Genomic DNA, 23709 nt, shown 5'->3' with positions numbered 1-23709 from the left:
CCTACCCCTAAACCTAACCCTCACAGAAAACTTTCTGCATTTTTACATTTTCAAAAAACATAATTTAGTATGATTTATAAGCTGTTTTCCTCATGGGGACCAACAAAATGTCCCCACAAGGTCAAAAATTTCGGGTTTTACTATCCTTATGGGGACATTTGGTCCCCACAAAGTGATAAATACACGCATACACGCACACACACACACACACACACACACACACACACACACACACACACACACACACACACACACACACACACACACACACACCTATATTAATTTAGATTGCACAGCTTTCCTACACTTTTGCATTAACCCCAGGTACAATTCTCTGTACACAACTCCAAACACCTAACTCACACTAGTTCAGTTTTTAACAAAGGCTGCCATCACACATGTAGGGTACACTTTTTAACAACTGGTGGCTACAATATACTGTTATTTTATATTTTCAGTCAATTCCAAACATAGACCACCAAAAAAAAAGGCATCTCTCCTCCCATTGAGAAATATAAAGACCACATCTCACCCTGTAATCAAAACACACAGCCAAAGAAGTACAAATAGACTTTAAAGGTTTTACTGGGATGGGCTACAGCAGGGTTGGGAACCCAAAACTGTAAAAATCTGAAAAGATAGAGACACATAGCTAGACAGATCCTTTATTGATCCTCAAATGGAAATTTAGAGTTATGGGTCTGGCCAGAGCTCCATAAAGAAAGACAGAGGGAGAAAGAAACTAGTAACACGACAATAAAGCCAACAAAGGCATTTTTTGGATTCTGCCTATGACTTAGAACTGTACTAGCAAAACCACTTTCAGACGGAGACTGATGATTAGTACGAGAGAACAGAGCCTTAAACTCCCTGCTTCACAGTTAACTCTCAAACTGCTCTTAGAGGAAGTTGGTCACGGTTTTAAACTTTGTAAGGATTTCAATCAGCAGAATTTTGCCAGAGGAGATTTTGTATTTTTAAGATCTCAAATAAATAAAGGTGACATAACCAGCAGTATTTTATTATTAGATCACAGGCAGATTCTAAAATGCAGATAACTTTAGTTTAAATATTATTTCTCCCCTTTTTCGAATGCCCAATTCCCAATGTGCTGTAGTCCTCATGGTGGCATAGTGATTCGCCTCGGGTGATGGAGGACGAATCTCAGTTGCCTCCACATCTGAGACGGTCAATCCGTGCATCTTATCACGTGGCTTAAGCACGTTACTGCAGAGACATAGTGCGTGTGGAGGCTTCATGCTATTCTCTGCGGCATCTCACCACGTGCCCCACCAAGAGCGAACCACATTCTAGCGATCACGAGGAGGTTACCCCATGTGACTCTACCCTCCCTAGCAAACGGGCCAATTTGGATGCTTAGGAGACCTGGCTGGAGTCACTCAGCATGCCCTGGATTCGAACTTGCAACTCCAGGGGTGGTAGTCAGCACCTTTACTCACTGAGCTAACCAGGCCCGATCATTTTGGGTTTTTAGATCATGCTAGAAAATCAGATTATCTATTTTTTTTCCACTTAATACTTAGACATAGTTAAAGGAATGTTCTGGGTTCAATACAAGTTAAGCTTAATCAGCAGCATTTGTGGGATCATGACTAACACAATAATTTACTTTGACTCATTCATCCTTTTCTTAAAAAAACAAATGATGAAAAATATTTGAGGTTAAAGTGAGGCACTTACAATGGAAGTCAATGTGGCCAATTTTTGAAGTGTTTAAACGTGATGCTTATAATTTTATAAATGCACTTGCATTAATTCTTCTGTTAAAACTTGTGTATTATTTAAGATGTAAAGTTGTTTAAATTGTCATTTATACAGTCACTTCAGCAGTTAAGGGTTTGTCAACATTACATTGTCATGGAAACCAATTTGTAATATTGATTAAAATACTTTTCGGTGTAAAGTTATAAAGTGATTTTCACACTAAAATCATGTTAAACATGATTAAAAACAGTTAACACAGTTCATGTCTTGTGGCTATACTTATGAAACCGCGAGTATTTTAACATTCAGAAATTGCCCCCATTCAGATCCATTGCAAGTGCCTCACTGTACCCTAGATTTGTTTTGATTTTTTTTTCTAAAGGAATTGATTTTTGTGGTAATCAACATTATGCCACAAATGCTTTCGATTGAGCTAAACTTGTATTGAACCTGGAATATTCCTTTATATGTTTTATTCGATTGTATGCTGGATGATCCATGGACAGATGAAGAGCATTCGAGTGAGCTTTTATTTACATTTTATATAATTTATATTCTGCTACACAAAGATAATAGCTCGTTAAAAACGGAACTGCGGCTTTCCTAGTCCAAAATGCAACCCAAACAACCTGCCTTTACACGGTAAATTCTAGCCGGAATAAGAAATAAGCCGAGTGGAAGTGCTATCGGTCATGTCTCATCCAGCATCAGTGCTGCATCCTTCAGCAGCCCACCGTGCCCCCACCCAACACAATACAAGCGCTCAAATCCAGGGCGCACGACACGTCAGGACAAAAGACTGCTTCAGTCGGTTATCTCGGCCCCTGCCGGCACTACAGCATATATACAGATCCGTGAGGCGGATACAGAGAGAATGCATGAGGAAAATAAAACGAGGGGGCCGTGAAAATATCGCTAGTTTATGCAGCACATGGGACGGTGCACGGTCTACCTTAAACATTGTTCGCCTTCAGGTCTACAAACAAGCTCTGCAAACGTTAACAATTAGTTACAGAGAAACGGGAGAGAGGGGAGACGACAGAGAGACCGACCCTAAAACAGCATCCTAGTGAATGAATAAAGACAAAAATAAATAAACACACACGCGCCACCAATGACAAAAACTAAATAAAAAATATCTTCGTTAATAATACAGCTACTTACATGTATGCAGGAGACAGTGGAGAGGACCTGGACGTTTTAAGGACGGGCACAGGGAATTTCCAGCTCACGGGCGAACCGCTTTTCCATTTCAACGGCATGTTTTTCCAGTCAGCACCTTTGAGCGACAGCGTGAGCGGTAATAATTGCAGAGAGTGAGTCCATGAAGAGGCGACCAGCGCGCGCTTCCATCCCCGACAGCTCTGACCGAGAACAGGGAGGAGGAAAAGGAATAAAGATGAGGATCAGCCGCTAAAGAGGCAGCGCTGCTTCCGACGCAACTCTTCGCGGTTTGAGGCAGCTCTGTTGGAATACCTCAGCGAACGCTGGCAGAAAGACGAGAGAAATGGCACTATGCCTAAGCCGAGAGATGAAAAGCAGGTGTGCCTTTACCATGGAGCATCATCTCCTGAGAAAGAGAGAGGGATGATGATGATGGACAGAACGGAAAAGGGAGGGTATAAAAAAAAAATAGGCACCGTCGCGTCCGGTCAGTGCACAGAAGAAGAGCATGCGCGGTCGGGGCACTAGATGTTCAGCTATAGTGCAGACTGACTGAAGAGAGAGAGGAGGAGCGCGCGAGTTTAATGAGCTGGCATAAAATACGACAGGACTGCAAGGCCGGTGGTGGTGGGGAAATAAAAGTGCTATTCTTAAAAAAAGAAAAGAAAAAATAATTATATATATATATGTGGTGAAGTATTCGCCACTGATGTCCAAAGACAAGTCTTTTCATAACTTCTCCAGCCAGGCGGCGTGAGCAGGGCATTAACACCGCCGCGGGGCTCTTCACCCGCTGCCGTGACAGTAGGCCTACATGTCAATGAGGAGACACAGAGGGAAAGAAAGCTAAAGCGCTCGTTTATGCGATTACGTCCGTCTTCGTTAAAAATACTGACAAATGTCAGAACAGATGCCTTTTCACTAGCTCAATCACATTCTGGCTGCGAAACAATATTTGAAAGTGACCTCGCGCTGCACTTGCGTTCTCGTTTTTTTTTGTTCTATCCACCACGCAAGAGCTGAGTGACCAATCTTTGCCCCTTAGTTACAGTAGGCTATTGTGCAACGTTAGGAACTTGTGCATAACGTTATTTAATAATAAAAATATTGAGATATAAAAAATATTCATGACATTAACAGATTTTATTAGTCATTTAACGTCATACAAAGTGAAGCAAAATGTAAAACAAACCAAATCATTATTTGGTGTTACCAGGGCTCCTTGGTCTTTTTCTATTCAAATGGAATGTTGCAATCTAAAATTCATAATTCCTGTTGACACACTAAAGCAGAAGATATAAAAAAGCAGTCTTAAAATAAATGTTTTTGTGAAACATCTAATGTGCCCAAGACATTTGCACAGTAGAGAGCCATATAGAATTACAGCAAAAGATGTGCTAATATCACAGTTATGTTTTCCATTCATCAATACAGATACTCTGAAGCAAATAAATATCAACAGAGACCATTTAGAAGAAACAGACCACTGGTATTAAAATAAATAGAAGAAACAGGAAAGGCAAATGGGAGTAGAAATGGAAGTCCCACCTCACATGTAAGAGCCAATCACCTTTTAGATACAGACTTCGCTGGTCAGCCAACAATAAAGTGGGTATGCGTATCAGCTGTACCAGTGTGAAAAAAAAATAATTTTAAGCTTGATCTGAGCTAAAGAAGCACAATTTATAAATGCCATTGTTTTCAGAATTTACTGCTGATTTTGAAATATGTTACTGTATATCGTAATCTTGACCGATAGTTTGAGATTTTGGTCTTTCCCCTTTCAAGTAGATAGAAGCTGTACTTTTATGCCACTTATCCATGGAAATATCTGCCTAGAAGCGTTCCAAAGATGGCCACTGAGTGGACTGACATGATATCAAATTGCTTTTCAAGGCAAGTCAATATTTCTAATCATCAGCAGCAGCAGCAATCATCATATCTAGACTAGAGGTCTGCATGGGCCTTAAAATGAAACTGGAACCCGACCTGTTCACGAGGCCGCGTGGCCCGGCTCCAACGATACCATCAGATTTTTACTGTTGCAATAGGCTATATTTTATGTAAGCATATAGGCAACATTTGTAACAGTACTGAAACCGTAAACATACACATTTGTATTTATTTATTGTATTTGCACAACACAACAAAAGACAAAAATAATAAAAATAAAAAAATAATTAGAACATTGTGCAGGAGAGGTTTGAAGCCAAAATGGCTTATAGAGATACCTCCCCTATAAAAAAAAAAACAAAAACAAAAGACCAACAAAAAATAAAAACAAAAATGTGAATCTTCACAGCTTCAAGTCTAAGCTGCAATACAAAGATGATAGAAGTGCCATTTACATAAGAATTTCAGTTTGAGATCTAAGCAGAAATACATTTGTAGAAATGTATCAATAAAACAAAATAAATCTCAGAAATTGAAATACATAATGAAATGCATAAAATGTTACAAATCTTTGTTAATTAGTTAAAATGTTGTTAAAGAGTCCTTTTCAGATGTTTTTTATATACAGATAATGTATATGCAGATTGTAATGATGAGGATAGATTGTTCCAAAAAGAAGGTCCTCTGTATATCAATGAATATTGATTTAGGGAAGTCCGACATAACGGAAGATGTAAGTCCTTAGTGTCTTGTGAAATAAAAAAGTGACTGTCAGAGGAGAACTTAAAAAAATTCTGAAAAACACTAGGCAAATCATGAATTAGTTTTACATATTTATACATATACACAGAAGTCTGGTATATATATTCACATAGAACATTTATAGTAGTTTATATTTACTGAATAGAGTACATGATGAGTTGCATCTTCTGGCAAAACTAATCATTCTCAAAAATGTATTTTGGATTTGGAAAATCTTATTGAGGCAAGTACAGCGCTTCACTTTTTCCACATTTTGTTATGTTACAGCTTTTATCCAAAATTGATTAAATTAATTATTTTCCTCAAAATTCTACAAACAATACCCCATAATGACAACGTGAAAGAAGTTTGTTTGAACTCTTTGCAAATTTATAAAACAAAATAAAATTAAAAATAAAAATCACATGTACATAAGTATACCAAGTTTCCACTGATCATCCTTGAGATGTTTCTATAACTTGATTGGAGTCCACCTGTGGTAAATTCAGTTGATTGGCCATGATTTGGAAAGGCACACACCTGTCTATATAAGGTCCCACAGTTAACAATGCATGTTTACAGGATTGTATCGAGGCACAGAAAAATGTCTGCAGCATTGAAGGTCCCAATGTGCACAGTGGCCTCCATCATCCGTAAATGGAAGAAGTTTGGATCCACCAGGACTCTTCCTAGAGCTGGCCGCCCGGGCAAACTGAGCGATCGGGTGAGAAGGGCCTTAGTCAGGGAGGTGACCAAGAACCCGATGGTCACTCTGACAGAGCTCCAGCGTTTCTCTGTGGAGAGAGGAGAACCTTCCAGAAGAACAACCATCTGTGCAGCATTCCACCAATCAGGCCTGTATGGTAGAGTGGCCAGACGGAAGCCACTCCTCAGTAAAAGGCACATGACAGCCCGCCTGGAGTTTGCCAAAAGGCACCTGAAGGACTCTCAGACCATGAGAAACAAAATTCTCTGGTTTGATGAAAAAAATATTGATCTCTTTGGCCTGAATGGAAAGCGTCATGTCATGTGGAGGAAACCAGGCACTGCTCATCACCTGGCCAATACCATCCCTACAGTGAAGCATGGTGGTGGCAGTATCATGGTGTGGGGATGTTTTTCAGCGACAGGAACTGGGAGACTAGTCGGGATCGAGGGAAAGATGAATGCAGCAATGTACAGAGACATCCTTGATGAAAACCTGCTCCAGAGCGCTCTGTACCTCAGACTGGGGTGAAGGTTCATCTTCCAACAGGACAATGACCCTTAGCACACAGCCAAGATAACAAAGGAGTGGCTACGGGACAACTCTGTGAATGTCCTTGAGAGACCCAGCCAGAGCACAGACTTGAACCTGATTGACATCTCTGGAGAGATCTGAAAATGGCTGTGCACCGACACTCCCCATCCAACCTGATGGAGCTTGAGAGGTCCTGCAAAGAAGAATGGGAGAAACTGCCCAAAAATCGGTGTGCCAAGCTTGTAGCATCATACACAAAAAGACTTGAGGCTGTAACTTGTGCCAAAAGTGCTTCAACAAAGTATTGAGCAAAGGCTGTGAATACATACACTCACCTAAAGGATTATTAGGAACACCATACTAATACTGTGTTTGACCCCCTTTCGCCTTCAGAACTGCCTTAATTCTACGTGGCACTGATTCAACAAGGTGCTGAAAGCATTCTTTAGAAATGTTGGCCCATATTGATAGGATAGCATCTTGCAGTTGATGGAGATTTGTGGGATGCACATCCAGGGCACGAAGCTCCCGTTCCACCACATCCCAAAGATGCTCTATTGGGTTGAGATCTGGTGACTGTGGAGGCCATTTTAGTACAGTGAACTCATTGTCATGTTTAAGAAACCAATTTGAAATGATTCGAGCTTTGTGACATGGTGCATTATCCTGCTGGAAGTAGCCATCAGAGGATGGGTACATGGTGGCCATAAAGGGATGGACATGGTCAGAAACAATGCTCAGGTAGGCCGTGGCATTTAAACGATGCCCAGTTGGCACTAAGGGGCCTAAAGTGTGCCTAGAAAACATCCCCCACACCATTACACCACCACCACCAGCATGCACAGTGGTAACAAGGCATGATGGATCCATGTTCTCATTCTGTTTACGCCAAATTCTGACTGTACCATCTGAATGTCTCAACAGAAATCGAGACTCATCAGACCAGGCAACATTTTTCCAGTCTTCAACGGTCCAATTTTGGTGAGCTCTTGCAAATTGTAGCCTCTTTTTCCTATTTGTAGTGGAGATGAGTGGTACCCGGTGGGGTCTTCTGCTGTTGTAGCCCATCCGCCTCAAAGTTGTGCATGTTGTGGCTTCACAAATGCTTTGCTGCATACCTCGGTTGTAACGAGTGGTTATTTCAGGCAAAGTTGCTCTTCTATCAGCTTGAATCAGTCGGCCCATTCTCCTCTGACCTCTAGCATCAACAAGGCATTTTCACCCACAGGACTGCCGCATACTGGATGTTTTTCCTTTTCACACCATTCTTTGTAAACCCTAGAAATGGTTGTGCGTGAAAATCCCAGTAACTGAGCAGATTGTGAAATACTCAGACCGGCCCGTCTGGCACCAACAACCATGCCACGCTCAAAATTGCTTAAATCACCTTTCATTCCCTTTCTGACATTCAGTTTGGAGTTCAGGAGATTGTCTTGACCAGGACCACACCCCTAAATGCATTGAAGCAACTGCCATGTGATTGGTTGATTAGATAATTGCATTAATGAGAAATTGAACAGGTGTTCCTAATAATCATTTAGGTGAGTGTATGTACATGTGTTTTTTTTTTTCATTTTTTTTTTTTTAATGTGCAAAGATTTCAAACAAACTTCTTTCACGTTGTCATTATGGGGTATTGTTTGTAGATTTTTGAGGAAAATAATGAATTTAATCAATTTTGGATAAAGGCTGTAACATAACAAAATGTGGAAAAAGTGAAGCGCTGTGAATACTTTTCGGATGCACTGTAGCTGCCCAAACAATATTATAATATATGATATATGGATAAATTAAGCTGTAGTAAAGAATCAAAATACAAGAATGATTAATCGATGAACAGACTCCACTTCAAATACACATCAGTTCAATATAGTATTTCCATGTTAATTTATCATCTACTATCACTCCTATGAATTTGATATAAGGAACTTCAGTATTTCAATATGGTCTACGAATAATTTGGCTTAATCTTTTAAATACATTTGATCTATATTACAGAATATCATACAATTAGATTTTTTTTTTTAAATTAAGAGAAAGTTTGTTTGTCTGAAACCATTTGGAGACAGATAATAGCTCTTAATTTACTTCTTGAATCAGTGTAATACAATTTTCATGTGAAAAATCAAGACGTGTCATCAGCAAATAAAAGAGGAAGTACATTATAGGTAGGTCATTCATATAAATAAAAAACAATAAATTTCCAAGGACTCCGCAAAGCAGCTTAGCTATATTTGAGTTATGCTTATTAATAGATACATACTGTTCTCTGTCCTTTACAAAATCAACCAGCCGTTATAGAGCAAAATCATGAAAGCCATATATTTGCAGTTTTGTAATAAGGATGTTGAGATCGACAGTGTCAAAGGCCTTTGACAAGTCTAAAAATATGCCAAGAGAGGTTTTTTTGTTATCTAAAGCTGTGGAGATTTGATGGACAAGCTGCAAAAGAGCCATTTCAGTTGACATTTTTTTTCGAAATCCATATTTGTGGCAATACAGTATATGTTGCTCTCATCCATATGTTTTTTTATTCTTGAATATACTAGCTTTTCAAGAACTTTAGAAAAGCATGGTAAAAAAAAATATAGCATTATAGTTAGTAAATATGCTGGTATCACCCGATTTAAACAGCTGTATGATTTTAGCTACTGTAAGGTCACTTGATATAATACCCATTTTAAGAGATAAAGTAAAAATACAAGTAAGTGGCTCAATGACAGAGAACTACATTCTTTATAAGGCTGGATCCTTTTAACAAGGCACAGCAGCCCCTTAATACACTGGAGCAGAAGGGAATAAAGCATTGCCTTACAGTTTATGCGCTGAAACTTCAAGTGCAGAAAAATCTGGAATGATATGAAAAAATGCAACAGTCCCTTCTATGCAGCCTTTTTTAGAATGTTGAATCTTTGTGACAACTGTGCTGAAAACAATCTAGATGCAGCGCAAAGAATGAAACGGAGCGCAGGTGTCTCAAGTGTCTTTGACAACTGTGTTTAAACCGTGTTTTGACATGGTGTTTAAAATATGCCGGTCCTGCGCGAGATGTTGAAGAATAAGCAAGCCACGTTGCGAAGTCAAAGACATTCTTCCAGCATGTGTTTAAACAATGGGAAACAAAACATTCAGTGTGAACAGCCCCTAACAAGTTTGGTAAGCCCGTTTATTTTTTCATTAATTACAAACCCAAACCCAACCCAAAGTTCTATTTGAAAAACTGACCCAATCCCAGACCGAAACCCGTTCAGTTCTCAGGTCCCATCAGGCCTGGGTCAGGATGCAGACCTCTAATCTAAACTGGTTGCCCACTGAAGCTAAGCAGGGTTGAGCCTGGTCTGTACCTGGATGGGAGACCTTCTGGGGAAAACTAAGGTTGCAGCTAGAAGATATGTTAATGAGGCCTGCAGAGGGTGCTCACTCTGCAGTCTGTGAGGGTCCTGATGCCCCAGTTTAGTATAGGGGACATTAAAGCCACTGTCCTCCGGATGAGACCTTAAACTGAGGTCCTGACTCTCTGTGGTCATTAAAAATCCCAGGGCATTTCTTGTAAAAAGTGTAGGGGTGTAACCTCAGTGTCCTGGCCAAATTCATAATAATCCTAATAATCCATAAATTAGCTCTATCACTCAACTCTTTCCTCCCCACCAATAGCTGGTGTGGTGAGAGTTCTGGCACACCATTTCTGTCGTTGCATCATTGCACACTGGTTGTGGATGTTCACTAATGGGTCTTTTCCACTGCATGGTGCAAATTGACTAAACTTGACTCTGCTCGCTTTTTGGGCGGTTCTCCACTGTGGATTAGGGCTGCACGATTTGGGGAAAAATGTCATATTGCGATTATTGAGTTTAATATTGTGATATGCGAATGCGATATAATAAACACATGGTATCATGAGTCAACTTGCTTGGTTATCAAGGAAAATGCACAAATAGATTACTGATAATGCTGAAATGTGTATTTTCAACTCAAACATACAAACTATCAACAACTATAAATGCACAGTTTTTTCAAATTTAAATATTTTTACAAAATTAAATAATATCTTTGCATTACTGCAAACTTTATATTTTCTCAGTATTACACCTAAATAAAATAGAACAATAAATAAGAACATTCACATTTTCACGAAAATAAGATTGTCCAAACAAACAGGGACATTTAAGCAGGATGTAACAGGATGTATCACTCAAACTGTTGCTGTTGTGTGTGTATATATATATATATACACACACACATATACATATACACACGCACACGTTTTATTGTTGTTGTAATTTTAGTGTTATTTTAAACATAAGATTGATCTTATCATGATGATCTCATGATGATGACGTTGTGAGCTGCAGACAGCGGGGGTGAGAGACGAGCGTCTCCGTGTTAAGGTGCGTACACACTGCCAGCGACATCGCACGCGACAGCGACTCAATACCATTCATTTTCAATGCGAGCACAGCGACTTCCGGCGACGCGAGCTGTCGCGACCGTTGGCGCTAGATGTGGGCGTGTCCAGCGACGCGACAAAGTTGAGAAAAGTTCAACTTTGGAGCGACTAACGGAAGCGACAGCCAATAGGAGAGACGACGGGAGAAATCACGTGATCCTTCTCTCACTCTCAGCTCCTGCAGTAACGCAAAGATGGATGAAAGGCTAATTCTTGCTGTTAGAAATTTTCCAGTGCTCTATGATATGTCTCTTCCCACGTACAAGGACATTTTTAAGAAAAATCCTGCGTGGAAAGGTGTATCTGAGATCGCGGGGATTTTATGGACCCAGACAGACCGGCATTTGCATTTTCGCCGCAGATAAACAGCCGCTCTGGCAAACAGCACGCCTTGTTTCTCATTCATCTTTGATATAAAGCATTTTATGTACTGATTCCATTTATATTTAGTCTTTTCCCTCCAAAATGTTTGTTTTTAGTGGCAAGAAAAGAGATTCGCTGTCAACAGCAATGGAATGACATCCGTGAATGTCATTTACAAACGTTACTAGGCAACCAGTAGTGGGAACACCCACTAGCGACTTCACCGCCAGCCACTGGCGACCTGCAGCGATAAAGTCGCTGGCAGTGTGTACGCACCTTTAGAGTGCGCATCAGCCGGCAGAAATTTAAATCTCTCCCGTTCTCGACTCCCGCTCTGATTGGGTCTCTTCCGCGACTGGTTGAAGCAGCTCTGACCGCACAGAGAATGGCAGTTTTGGAGTTGTACTTATTTACATGCCACGCTCCCCGTATTATATTAACTTTAATTATTGATGAAATAAAGACAAAGCACCAAGCCGTGATCTGGGTTTGTGTTATTTTTCTGGCCACCAGTTCAGTGTCCGTCTGCTCGGCATCAATCTTCACCTGATTTCCACGCTGAACACCGGAAACTCACATGACCACAAATGCCACTCCCTAAACGGAGACTGACTGGTCATCTTTTTATTAGCAGTGTAGAAAATGGGAAAACAGTTCTCAGAGAGAATGGGCTGTCACGTCCACACATCCAATTATTTATTTAATAAAACTGCAGCAATTGCCATAATATAATCGCACAGGCTGACATCGCGATTGCTTGTGATATGATTAATCGTGCAGCACTACTGTGGATAGTACCACCTCGGTCGAGGTTCCAAGCGAGCTGAGTTGATACAAAATGTGACATCAAAATCTTGCAGATCACTGATTGGTCAGGGAGAATTGTCACTACCAGCGTCACTGGATTTCCGACACTTGACATTAATCGGCTAGTTTTAAAGTTAACAACAGCGATAACAGTATCGTTTGTTCACGCGACTTTCGAATTGTGAAAAAAATAAATGGCTATACGCAAAACCACACCGTGGTCAATAAACGAGGTGCAGACGGTCCACTCGTTAGCGATGAGCAAAACGAAAAAGCCTCTCAGGAAGTGTCTCAGCTATTGGCCACACACGGCTACCACCGGCAGGCCCGCCGACAGGGGGGGACAAACGGGTCTGTTGTCCCGGGCCCAGGGTAGGGGGGGGGGGCCCAGAACTGGGCCCTCATTAAATTATGGAATAATTGTTAAAAAATAAATAAAATAGGCATATTTGTGGAAAAAATATCTAATATTTAAGTTACATGAAAGCTTTTTATTTGTTTTCTTCCTAATTGTCCTTGAAATAGTGGTCAAGAACCCCGCCCACCCCCAAAACAAAAATGGTTTGGCCACTGATCAAAATTTGATGTTGTCATTTGATTTGAAGTTCAGTAGGCTAACGTTACGATCAAAATGTCCGGTCACAAGTCTGGTGCTCAGAAAAGAAAAGAAAAGAGAAGAAGGGAAGAAGAAAATAGAGGCCTTCGAGATGTCCTAAACAAATATTTTAAAAAAGGTGGTGACGGAGAAGCTGGAACTAACGTTAGTAAAGTCAACGTAGAGCAAGGTAAGAAACAGCGCAGCCAACGTTTATGAGTGCTGTCAAAGACCCGGTACCAAGTCGGTACTAATTTTGTTTTAAACGTCACGCCACGGTACCAGGTTTTCAAACCCGGTACTTGATGCGCGTGCATGCCCGAAGCGCGTGCAGTTGCGTCCTCTTCATAAAAGTGCTGAGAGATTGCGACCGGCGGTGCTGCTGATGTGGTGGCTGTAAATCCACTTGTTGATAAGAAAGGAGGAAAGAGACACATATGGAAATATTTTGGATATTAGCTCATAATAGCGACGCGGCGCGCTCGTTTTTACAGGCGCGCAAGTTCATTGTTGCATAGCAACGACAGACGCCACGGAGAGCACGCGCTTGTGGAAGGGAGAAAGCGGTGCGAACTGCGCTCTCCATGATGACGAGGAAGTATTAGCAAAGAATTCATTGATTTCTAGCCCTTGCATTAGCTTTACTACTAGATATATTTATGGAGATGAGAAATAAAAAGCCGGCTGAAATGCGTCACTGTTGGCATCGGTGAACAGATAATGGGCCAGATCCGAGTCTATTTTTGCTGCGCTGCTCATGCTTAATTAAAAGTGAAAGCACACTTTTGATGGACAAAAAATAAATATGATTTCACACAAAAAGTGCCCAAAATGCACAGATTTTGCATGTCTAGTATGTTTTAACAAGAACTGCAGTAGGCTATGTCAGAAAAAAAATGAAAACATTTATAGAAAATGTACCCATTTAAACGTGTTTTTATTATTCAGTTTGGGTAAAAGTATATGGTGTTTTATAAAAAATAAAAAAATGGAAGTCTGCTGTAAAGTGGTTAGAACAACGGAATCGGCTAAAATCAGAATTGGCCTAGAAAATTGTAATTGGTGCATCTCTAGTATAAGAGCCTGACACAACACGTTATCTTTGACAGAAACAGTTGAGTTTGGTAGATCCGTCAGAGAGGATGAGACAGAGAGGAGAGAGATCCAGCTGCAGTCAGGTGACAGAGAGAGTGATGCGTTATCTTTGACAGAAACAGTTGAGTTTGGTAGCTCCGTCAGAGAGGAAGAACAGAGGAGGGGAGAGGAACAGGAGAGGAATAGCAGAGGAGGGGAACAGGAGAGGAAGAGCAGAGGAGGGGAACAGGAGAGGAAGAGCAGAGGAGGGGAGAAGAACAAGAGAGGAAGAGCAGAGGAGGAGAACAGGAGAGGAAGAGCAGAGGAGGGGAGAAGAACAAGAGAGGAAGAGCAGAGGAGGGGAACAGGAGATTAAGAGCAGAGGAGGGGAACAGGAGAGGAAGAGCAGAGGAGGGGAGAAGAACAAGAGAGGAAGAGCAGAGGAGGAGAACAGGAGAGGAAGAGCAGAGGAGGGGAGAAGAACAAGAGAGGAAGAGCAGAGGAGGGGAACAGGAGATTAAGAGCAGAGGAGGGGAACAGGAGAGGAAGAGCAGAGGAGGGGAGAAGAACAAGAGAGGAAGAGCAGAGGAGGGGAACAGGAGAGGAAGAGCAGAGGAGGAGAACAGGAGAGGAAGAGCAGAGGAGGGGAGAAGAACAAGAGAGGAAGAGCAGAGGAGGGGAACAGGAGAGGAGAAGAACAAGAGAGGAAGAGGAGAGGAAGGGAACAGGAGAGGAAGAGCAGAGGAGGGGAACAGGAGAGGAAGAGCAGAGGAGAGGAACAGGAGAGGAAGAGCAGAGGAGGGGAACAGGAGAGGAAGAGCAGAGGAGGGGAACAGGAGAGGAAGGGCAGAGGAGGGGAACAGGAGAGGAAGAGCAGAGGAGAGGAACAGGAGAGGAAGAGCAAGGGAAAAGGAGAGATCTGGGCATGGGGGGGCCCATCTAAGATTATCTTGTCCCGGGCCCAGGCAAGACTGTCAGCTGGCCTGACCACCGGACCTACCAACAGTGTAGGAAAATGGTAAAAAATACTAAAGTGACAACAGAACCATCAAGGAAAGGTGGAAGTGGTTTGACCAAATGGACGCCATCTTAACAGGCGAGCAATGGGAGGGAGAGTGTCCTGGGCGTTGATCCATGATGTAGGATGGTATGTTTTGTTATGTTAACTCTATACTCTGCTTGAAAGCTTAACGTTATTTAGTTGACCAGCTACTGGAAGCTTGCTTCTAAAACAACCATGCCAATTTAACTGCTATACTTGTGTAAAATCGCCATGCGACAACTGCTTTATTCAGCACAATGAACTAGTAAATAACAGTTAGCAGTCGTGTTATTGTTTTGGTCAGTTTGTGTCATGTTTAAGATGATGTCACGGCAGTAGAGGTGGTGCAACTATGACGATCAGCCTATAATCCCACCCAAATTGAGGGGCACTAAACTGCAGTGGAAATGCAAGCTCTGAAAAGTAAAGCAAAGTTGAGGAGAGTCGAATCGTAAAGTGTAGAGGAAAAGTGCCTTAAATAAAGCACTGTGAGTGTAGTGTCAGAAAAGCACTATACAAGTGTAACATTAATTCAAACCAAAACTTAAGTGTGGTTTATTGTCATTTAAGACACATAAGTAACAGAGGATTAAAATGACATTTCATCAGGGAATTAAATTACAGACAGGTGGTTAGCAATATAATGACAAGTTTGGAGACCGCAACATTATCTGTGCACATGCTTATAGACACAGATGCTGCATATATTCTTCCAAACTGATGGTATTTTGTCATTGTTGGCAGCCTCTCTGAACATGATCTGTTTGAAAACCGGGTTTGCACACATTTACACTCGCATTGCAATACAAACTGAAATATGTTTATGAAAACACAGAGGAGAAGTAACACATCCAGGACAACCAGTTTAAAAGTTAATATGGCCTGCTATGGATCCTGTTATAAACTGGGTTTTGAGATAGAAAGATCATCCGAGGCCAACAACAGGTTAATTCTGCTGGTGCCCCAATCGCACTGATCAGGTGACACAACTTCTAAGCTCACACATTTGAGCATATGAGAACAGGTTGAAAATGTTTTGTTCACAAATAAATATGTAGACAATGGAAATCTGGTAAAATGCGTTCAATTGAAGTGAACGCACCGTGCAGATTTAGGGGACATTAGAAACAGAAATTATTTAAGTTCTGTGAGCAAAAATGAGGCAATACCTTCCCTCTTATTATGTATTAGACTTAAGTTACTTTAACAGTGTATGGAGAAGATATACAGTAAATTACATTTTAAAAGGACACACTGACCATGTTTACATGCACTTAAGATTTTGTAGAAAGTGACATTGTGAAACATCATGTAAACTAGAACTCTGATTTACTTACGTCACTTTAGGGATTAAGAGAAAGCAGATTAACACACCTAGGTTTCTCTCGGAGAACACCGCTTAATGTGGTCATGTAAATACATAAATGATGTTCTGATGAGTGTTTGAAGAGTGCGTGTGCATGGAACAGACTAGATAACAAACATGTTATTTACACAAGTGTCGATGGAGAAATTACGTTGCTGTGGAGAAAGCTGCTTACTGACCGAGCCGCATGTACACATGCGTAAAAAGTGTGTATTTACAAAAGCATCGATGGTAAAATTACATTGCTGTGGAGAAAGCTGCTTATTGACCGAGCCACATGAATACAGGAGTAAAAAGTATGCCACATATACAGTGTTTGTAAACTGGAATGCTATTTTCTCACAGTAAACTGCTTTCGGGAATAAGCCGCTTTCTGGTGTCCATGTAAACGTAGTTAGTCCCGTATACATGCAGCTAGGTCAGCTTTCTCCACAGCAATGTAATTTCTCCACAAAGCTATTTTATTCTCAGTTGCTACTCTTTATTTCCAGATATTCCAGAGTTGTTGCCTTAACTTCTATCGCGATCTGCAGCGGAATTGCGATGCAGTCATGGGGTTTCCCTCTTATGTAAAATTACGGTATTCTCCCAATGCATGTACCCGAATGCGAGGGACAGTCGATATTTTACATGGGTGCATATAAATGGGTATATTTTATAGTGTATGCGATTTTCCCTCTGTACCCCCAGAAATGTGGAATTGTTTCCGCTGTGTTGACTTGTTGGGCTCCGTCCTATGACGTTTATTATTCCAGTCTGTTCCATGCATGCGCACTCTTCAAACACCCATCAGAACAGCGCTTATGTGTTTACATGACCACATTAAGCCGCGTTCTCAGAGAAACCAAGGTGTTACGCTGTTTAAGGCATTAAGAAAAAGCAGTTTAAGGAAATCAGAGTTTTAGTTTACATGACATTTCAGAATGCCGCTTTCTGCAAAAACACTTGAATAAACAGTTTTCTTAAGTGCATGTGAATGTGGTCACCGAGCCTCTAAGTGCCTAAGCTGTCTGCTCAGACCAGATGCTTCACTGTTTAAAGTGATAAACCGGACAGGGAAATCTGTTAACAGAAGCTTTCATTAGTAGGTAATCAGTGTAGGCATGAGGCATGCTAATGGACACAACAACAAATTAACCACTCACAAATTAAAATTCAATGTTTTTCTTTACTTTACCTCTAACTCAGTGCCTCTCTGGCTACTATGGATTCTCCATTAAGAAATTACAGATAATGGCTAGCGATTTGCCGCTTTAAGGAGGGTAAGCCAAAGACAACAGTGATGTTTAGCATGGTATGTCCTGTTCTTTCTTGCTATGCTTTTTCTTTAATTTGGTCCATATTAAAATATTTTTTTTATTTTATCTGGGGTTATGTGACCTCAACAAAAACCAAAACAAATAGAATGAAACTGACACAAATTAAACTTGATTTGCATTTCAGGAAATTACACAGCAATTTTAAATTTGTTCTAATCTGGTTGAGAAATGTGTGTTTGTGGAGTTGTCAGGCAGTATCTGAGAGAAGAAAAGAGGGCTTCAGTGAACTCAGGGGGTGAATGTGCATTACAGATGAGAGAAAGCGTGAGGGAGGGCCCTGGCTGGCAGTAGCCACTTTAAATGTAGATCTCCATGAGCTCCAAGAGGATCATATGAACCCAAAGTCAATAAATTAAACTTATTTCAGTCAAGTAAGGACATCAGTCAGTATGGCTCAGGTACATCCAAGAAGACAAAGATATCCAAACACAAATTCTGGTAAAGACGATCTCTGGGTAAACATAGCATTAATGAGTTATATTTAGATGATTAAACCACAATAACACGTTTAAATACACTGCAGTGGTTTGCACACTTTCTATTTCTCTCCATCACAGACACCAAAGTGATTGATTGGCATGAAAACCAGCCAAGTCCATTAATAGGGGAAAATCCCAACTTATTCTTTTATCAAAGCAAATTATGTCCTATAATGCAGCCACACACAAGAGACTACTTAGACATTTGTGCAAACAAGCCCATGTCTGACTTTAGAGCATGATATCTATGAATATCTCATGACATAGCCCTATATTGTATGTGTGTGTTTGAGCAGTTGCATGTAGAGAGGAAGCAAAGTGTAGACAATTTCAGATAGTAGTAAACAACATACATACAATGATGACCTGAACAATCAGACATGACATATCACTGTAGTTAAAGACCTTCCACTGCCTTTGTTTCTGCTTATCATTCTCCCCCTCTCATCATTTGATGAGAAAGCAAATGCTCTTCATCCTATTACATCCTACACACACTCTGCCCTCCTTACCCCTTAATCACTCTATTAATACATTTCTATGAATAGGCACAGCTCACCCTCACCACACATTTAGCACTTAATTAAGTGGGTGAGGACAGAGGGGTGTGTATGCATTTGAGAGAGAGAGAGATGCTTTTGTAAACCTCACTGTTTCTGCCATTATTCCTGTGCTCAAATGATTGTATTGTACAAGAGCGTTAAGTGGTAAATGTGGCATCAATGCGAACACACCTTCACTATTTTCTAGGAAGCAGTTCCTGTTCTGCAGCTCTTGTAGCTCACCTGCACTGCCTGAAGCCAAATATTACCTACAATGACTTCATCACGCAACTCACCTATTACATCCGATAGGAACATGTGCAGAAAGCTGCATATACTCCGAAATAAAGGATGAATTATTAAAAAATTCTAGTAAATTGACTAGGAAAGACCTTTACACTATATTCCCAGAATCATTCCATGATCTGATCTAAAAGAAAAGTTGCTTGTTTGCTTTGACACATCTGATGGAAGAAAACTATTTGACTGTGAAAAGGTTCAGTGGTTCAACCAAGTCAGGACACAACTGTAATTGTAATAGTCATATTATACCTGTCAAAATACATTGTATTTGTATTAGAAAGAAAAAAACCTTTTCTGAATTCTGAGTTCGTATTTGCATCTTGTCTGGTTTGTCAGGTAGACAATACATATATTTCCCAGGAACAAGAGCAGGGTCTCTTGGCTGAAATTAATGAATGTAAAAAATGTATGCCACAGAAGCAATGGTTACCATAAAAATATTTTATATGTTACATCACTGTGCCAAACACCCAAACAGTGTTTCAATAACTGTGTGGGCTCAGGCTGTGAATGTGTTCATTACTAAGAACATACTGCAGGTCAATAAGGAGTAAATAAGATAAAACTACAACTCCATTGAATCCATTGTTAGATCTCCTAAAAGAGAGCAAATTTACCCTTGCCAAAACTAAGGTTAATGGGTAGCTGAACATAACATTTTCTCTATTCAAGGTTTTAGATAAAAATGTATATGAATGTAACAGTAAGGGTGTATCTTGTAGATGCTGTAAAAGTTTTCCCATCCCATTTAAAAAAAATCACTTGCTTTTAAAAGCAGCTTACTTAAATACTGCTTCATTGTTCAGATGACATTCAAATATTCCATTATGTCTCTCGTTTAATTTAAGGTCATGAGAATTTTCAGACTGCTGACTTTAAATTTGGTTAAATTTGGTTTGGTATTTATTTTTTATACTATCAAAAGAGCTTTAACTATTCAACTATTTATCATCTGGTCTTTTAGAGTACAACAGTCGACAAGTCTAGACAAGAAGATCAAACGTTTCTTTCAAATGAAAATTTTGTTGAATCTTATACCATCATTCTACATTTAGCAATTATGATGCAGAAAGTATGGAAAATATTCTAAAACAAGGCTTACATCTGAAACGAGCATTGTCTTCATGTAAGAGTTGAAAATAAAAGAGAAAAAGCCTACTAGATGATCAGCATGTCATGAAAATTTTGATCTTATACCGTTTGGTGAATGTGTGTGATCTAGGAAAGTATTTTTGGAAGAGCTTAAAAAAAAATTAAGCTCTTCCACAATTAATCCACATTTGTCATTTTCAAAGCATTTCAGGAGCAGGGCCACACAGAGAGAGAGAGAGAGAGAGAGAGAGAGAGAGACAGAGACAGACTTACTTGACTAAGCACTTAAGGGAGTGTAGAACAAAACTGCTGACAGGTCAGGAAAGGACAAATAATTGGAAAAAAAGGAAAGGAAGAAATGAGGGATGGGAGAAACGAGTGAGTGGATGAAAAATCAGTGTCACAGAAGGCAATGACAGCAGATAAATGGGTTGAGAGAATGAAACAAAGAGTGAGTTCACTAATAATCTCATCTGAATCATCAATACCATCAGTATTGACATGACATGAACTAATAATCTTATATTCATACTAATTTAAGTGCAGCTTACATTATTTCTCAAATGCTTGCGTTACAATTACAGCTGAAAGTGCAAAAGTAATGTGAGATCAGCGACTTTCTGTTCAGACTCTCCTACAGGAAACTGTTGCTATGGCAACAAGTGTGCAACAGATGGATAAGGGTTCAAAACAGCTTAAAAGGAAGAGCTGAGTTCCAGGAGTGTGTCAGCTCTCAAGTTTGAAAAAGAAAGAGAAATGAACATTAATTTACAGAAGATATATATATACATATATGTGAATACACCAGTGGCCAAAAGTTTGAATAAATTTACAGATTTTGCTCTTATGGAAATAAATTGGTACTTTTATTAATCAAAGTGGCATTCAACTGATCACAATGTATAGTCAGAACATTAATAATGTGAAAAAATTACTATTAAAATTTGAAAGAAATTTACTACAGAACTTCTTAAACTACTTCAAAGAGTTCTCATCAAAAAATCCTCCATGTGCAGCAATGACAGCTTTGCAGATTCTTGGCATTCTAACTGTCAGTTTGTCAAGATACTTCCAGTAGCACTTACTAGATGTGGCTGTCTTGTCGGGCACTTCTCACACACCTCACAGTCTAGCTGATCCCACAAATCTCAATGGGGTTCAGATCCATAACACTCTTTACCAATTATCTGTTGTCCAATGTCTGTTTCTTTGCCCACTCCAACCTTTTCGTTTTGTTTTTCTGTTTGAAAAGTGGCTTTTTTTTGCAATTCTTCCCATATGGCCGGCACTCCTGAGTCTTCTCTTTACTGTTGTACATGAAACTGGTGTTAAGTTTCATGTACAAAATTTGTTTTAATTGTGACTAGTATATCAATTGTTTAATCATTTAAAACCTTACAAAATTCTCTTTTGATAAGCATTATTCTTGAAAAATGTGCTTAAGCTATGGCTCTTTAAAACTAATGCCACTTGGTTTAAGTGTGGCTAAAGTGACCAAATAGTTTCTGGGCCACTTTACATAAGTCTCAAAAAAGAGCCAGAACTGAGACCGTTTCTTTGCAACATCAATCATAAATATTTTTTTTCTTCAACAGAACACTGAAATAGCCCTGTCAATACTGTCCCACAAACCAGCTGACAGAGTCTTTAATCAGATGATCTCAAGGGTCTGAGTCATCATTTCATACACAAATCTACATGCCCACATGCACAGTGCTTATGTGCCAACCTGGCATATGAAGACACAAAACAAAAGCAGTGCATGTAGCATTTCAGCTTGCAGCAGGTCGGCTCAGTGCAGTGGTATTCACTTATGCCTCGGTTTTCAACTATTTGAACATAATAAAGAACAATTCACCAGCCATGCTTTTGCTGCGCTCACTATGAGCTGTGATGGAGCGTTGTTGGTTAAATGAGTGTTTAGTGTTTATAGTGATCAGAGCTCATGCAATAATCTACTGTGATTTAGACATCACAGGCGGCAGATAATCAGGCCTGACGTAGAGCGCAGATAACACAAATCTCTCACTCACACGATCATCTGCTTGCAGAGGCACACGCTTCTGGCATCTGTGCGTGAGAGGTAGTCAGCGGGTTAGGAAGAATGTCTGTGTAGTTAGTGAGAGAGCATACAAATATAATTAGTGTATGTTAGGGATTAACCGAAAATAAATAAATAAACAGTTTTGTTTGTTCAGCAGTATTTGCACTAGTTCTCTGTATTGATGAATTGGTGCGAGAGGGAAGAAATAAACTGTAAATTAACAATAGATTAAACAAAACAAAGCAGCAAATAGAAATCTGAAATTATACATAGACAGCGAGCATTTCTTGCTCTGGCTATATTATGATTGGCTTAAGGACATTTCCATCAGTGATACACTTAAAGTTTGGAATCACTATTATTTATTTTTAAGAAATTATGACTTTCTTCACAGAGGATACTTTAAATTGATCAAGAGTTATAGTAAAGACATTCATGATGTTACAAATGACAATTTCGATATTTAAAAAGATGCTTTTTCAAAGTCTTTTTCAAACTTTGTTTATCCACGAATCCCCCACCTGCAACAATGACATCTTCTAGCAGTCATTTTAAGGTTTGCAGGTGAAATTTCATCCCATGATTTCTATGGCACTTCCTTAAGATGTAATGGGTTTGTAGGACACTTTTCATACTTATGCTATGATGACAACTCAAATAGCAGCTCAACACACCAAGCTTGGACTCGTCAAACTCATCAAACCACCCACAATACTAATTTCTAATCATTTAACATCCAGTTTTTAAGTTTACTTGACCATTCTACACTTTTATTCTTATTTGCCAGTGTCAGATAAGGCTTTTTCTTTTTTTGAAACCTGCCTAAAAGGCCATGCAGCATCCCAGAGTCTTCTCCTCACTGTAGATGAAACTGGTATTTGGCATGTACTTGTCATGAGCGGAAAGTGGCTATAGAAGTTGTGCTGTGTCAGTTTCTCAAATGAGAGACTCTGATGGACTTGTCCTATTGTTGTCGTGGTTCTGGAACGCCACTTCTTTTGTATGTTCTGGTAAGATCTCATTTACGTTTTTCTTTCAAGTCAGTAGCGCATACAATAACCTTAATCTCTTTAAATAACAATAAACTGATGGGTTTTTCAAACCAAAATTTCACTTAGATTTGTAAAGTGACTTGCAGGAAATACAAGTTCAATACTTCAGCAACTGAAAAAAGACACTATATTGTGATGTTCAAATGTCATAGAAAGCACAACAGTTTTCAACTGTTTTTTTGTGGATTTATTAGTAAAAATAAGAAAAGTTTCTTTATTACCAGACTAGCACATTAGAATGATTTCTCAATGATTAAGTGTCAGCTTTTTATAAGTACTTTGCCATCATGGGCAAAATTTTTATTTTCAAGTAATACAAATTTAAAATAGCTATTTGAAACAGTAATCATTTTGACATAGCTAATGTTTTGCAAGTATTTTGATCAATTTAATGCACCTTGAAACAGAAGCATACATTTCT

The 23709-nt window shown here is 39.7% G+C and overlaps 1 protein-coding gene across 8 annotated transcripts in view; it reads right to left on the bottom strand.

Annotated features, from left to right (window-relative positions):
* The window catches only part of klhl13 (kelch-like family member 13), a 65876-nt gene that overhangs the window by 27273 nt on the left and 14894 nt on the right, over positions 1-23709 (bottom strand). For 2 of the 8 annotated variants that reach the window (XM_052121253.1, XM_052121291.1), the window contains exon 3: positions 22226-22300. The exons of 4 other annotated variants lie outside the window; for them this stretch is intronic. In XM_052121253.1, the coding sequence (XP_051977213.1) occupies positions 22226-22233 (8 nt within the window). In that variant the 5' untranslated portion in view covers positions 22234-22300. Of the gene's footprint in view, positions 1-2889; positions 3379-22225; positions 22301-23709 lie in introns of those variants that run through there. 2 more of the 8 variants (XM_052121297.1, XM_052121247.1) reach the window with 2 other exon arrangements.

Source organism: Xyrauchen texanus, chromosome 4 (genome assembly GCF_025860055.1).
Source record: "Xyrauchen texanus isolate HMW12.3.18 chromosome 4, RBS_HiC_50CHRs, whole genome shotgun sequence".
In the NCBI taxonomy this organism is placed as follows: domain Eukaryota; kingdom Metazoa; phylum Chordata; class Actinopteri; order Cypriniformes; family Catostomidae; genus Xyrauchen; species Xyrauchen texanus.
Note: the sequence above shows the minus strand (reverse complement) of the source record. Positions and strands in the feature narration are given on the sequence as shown.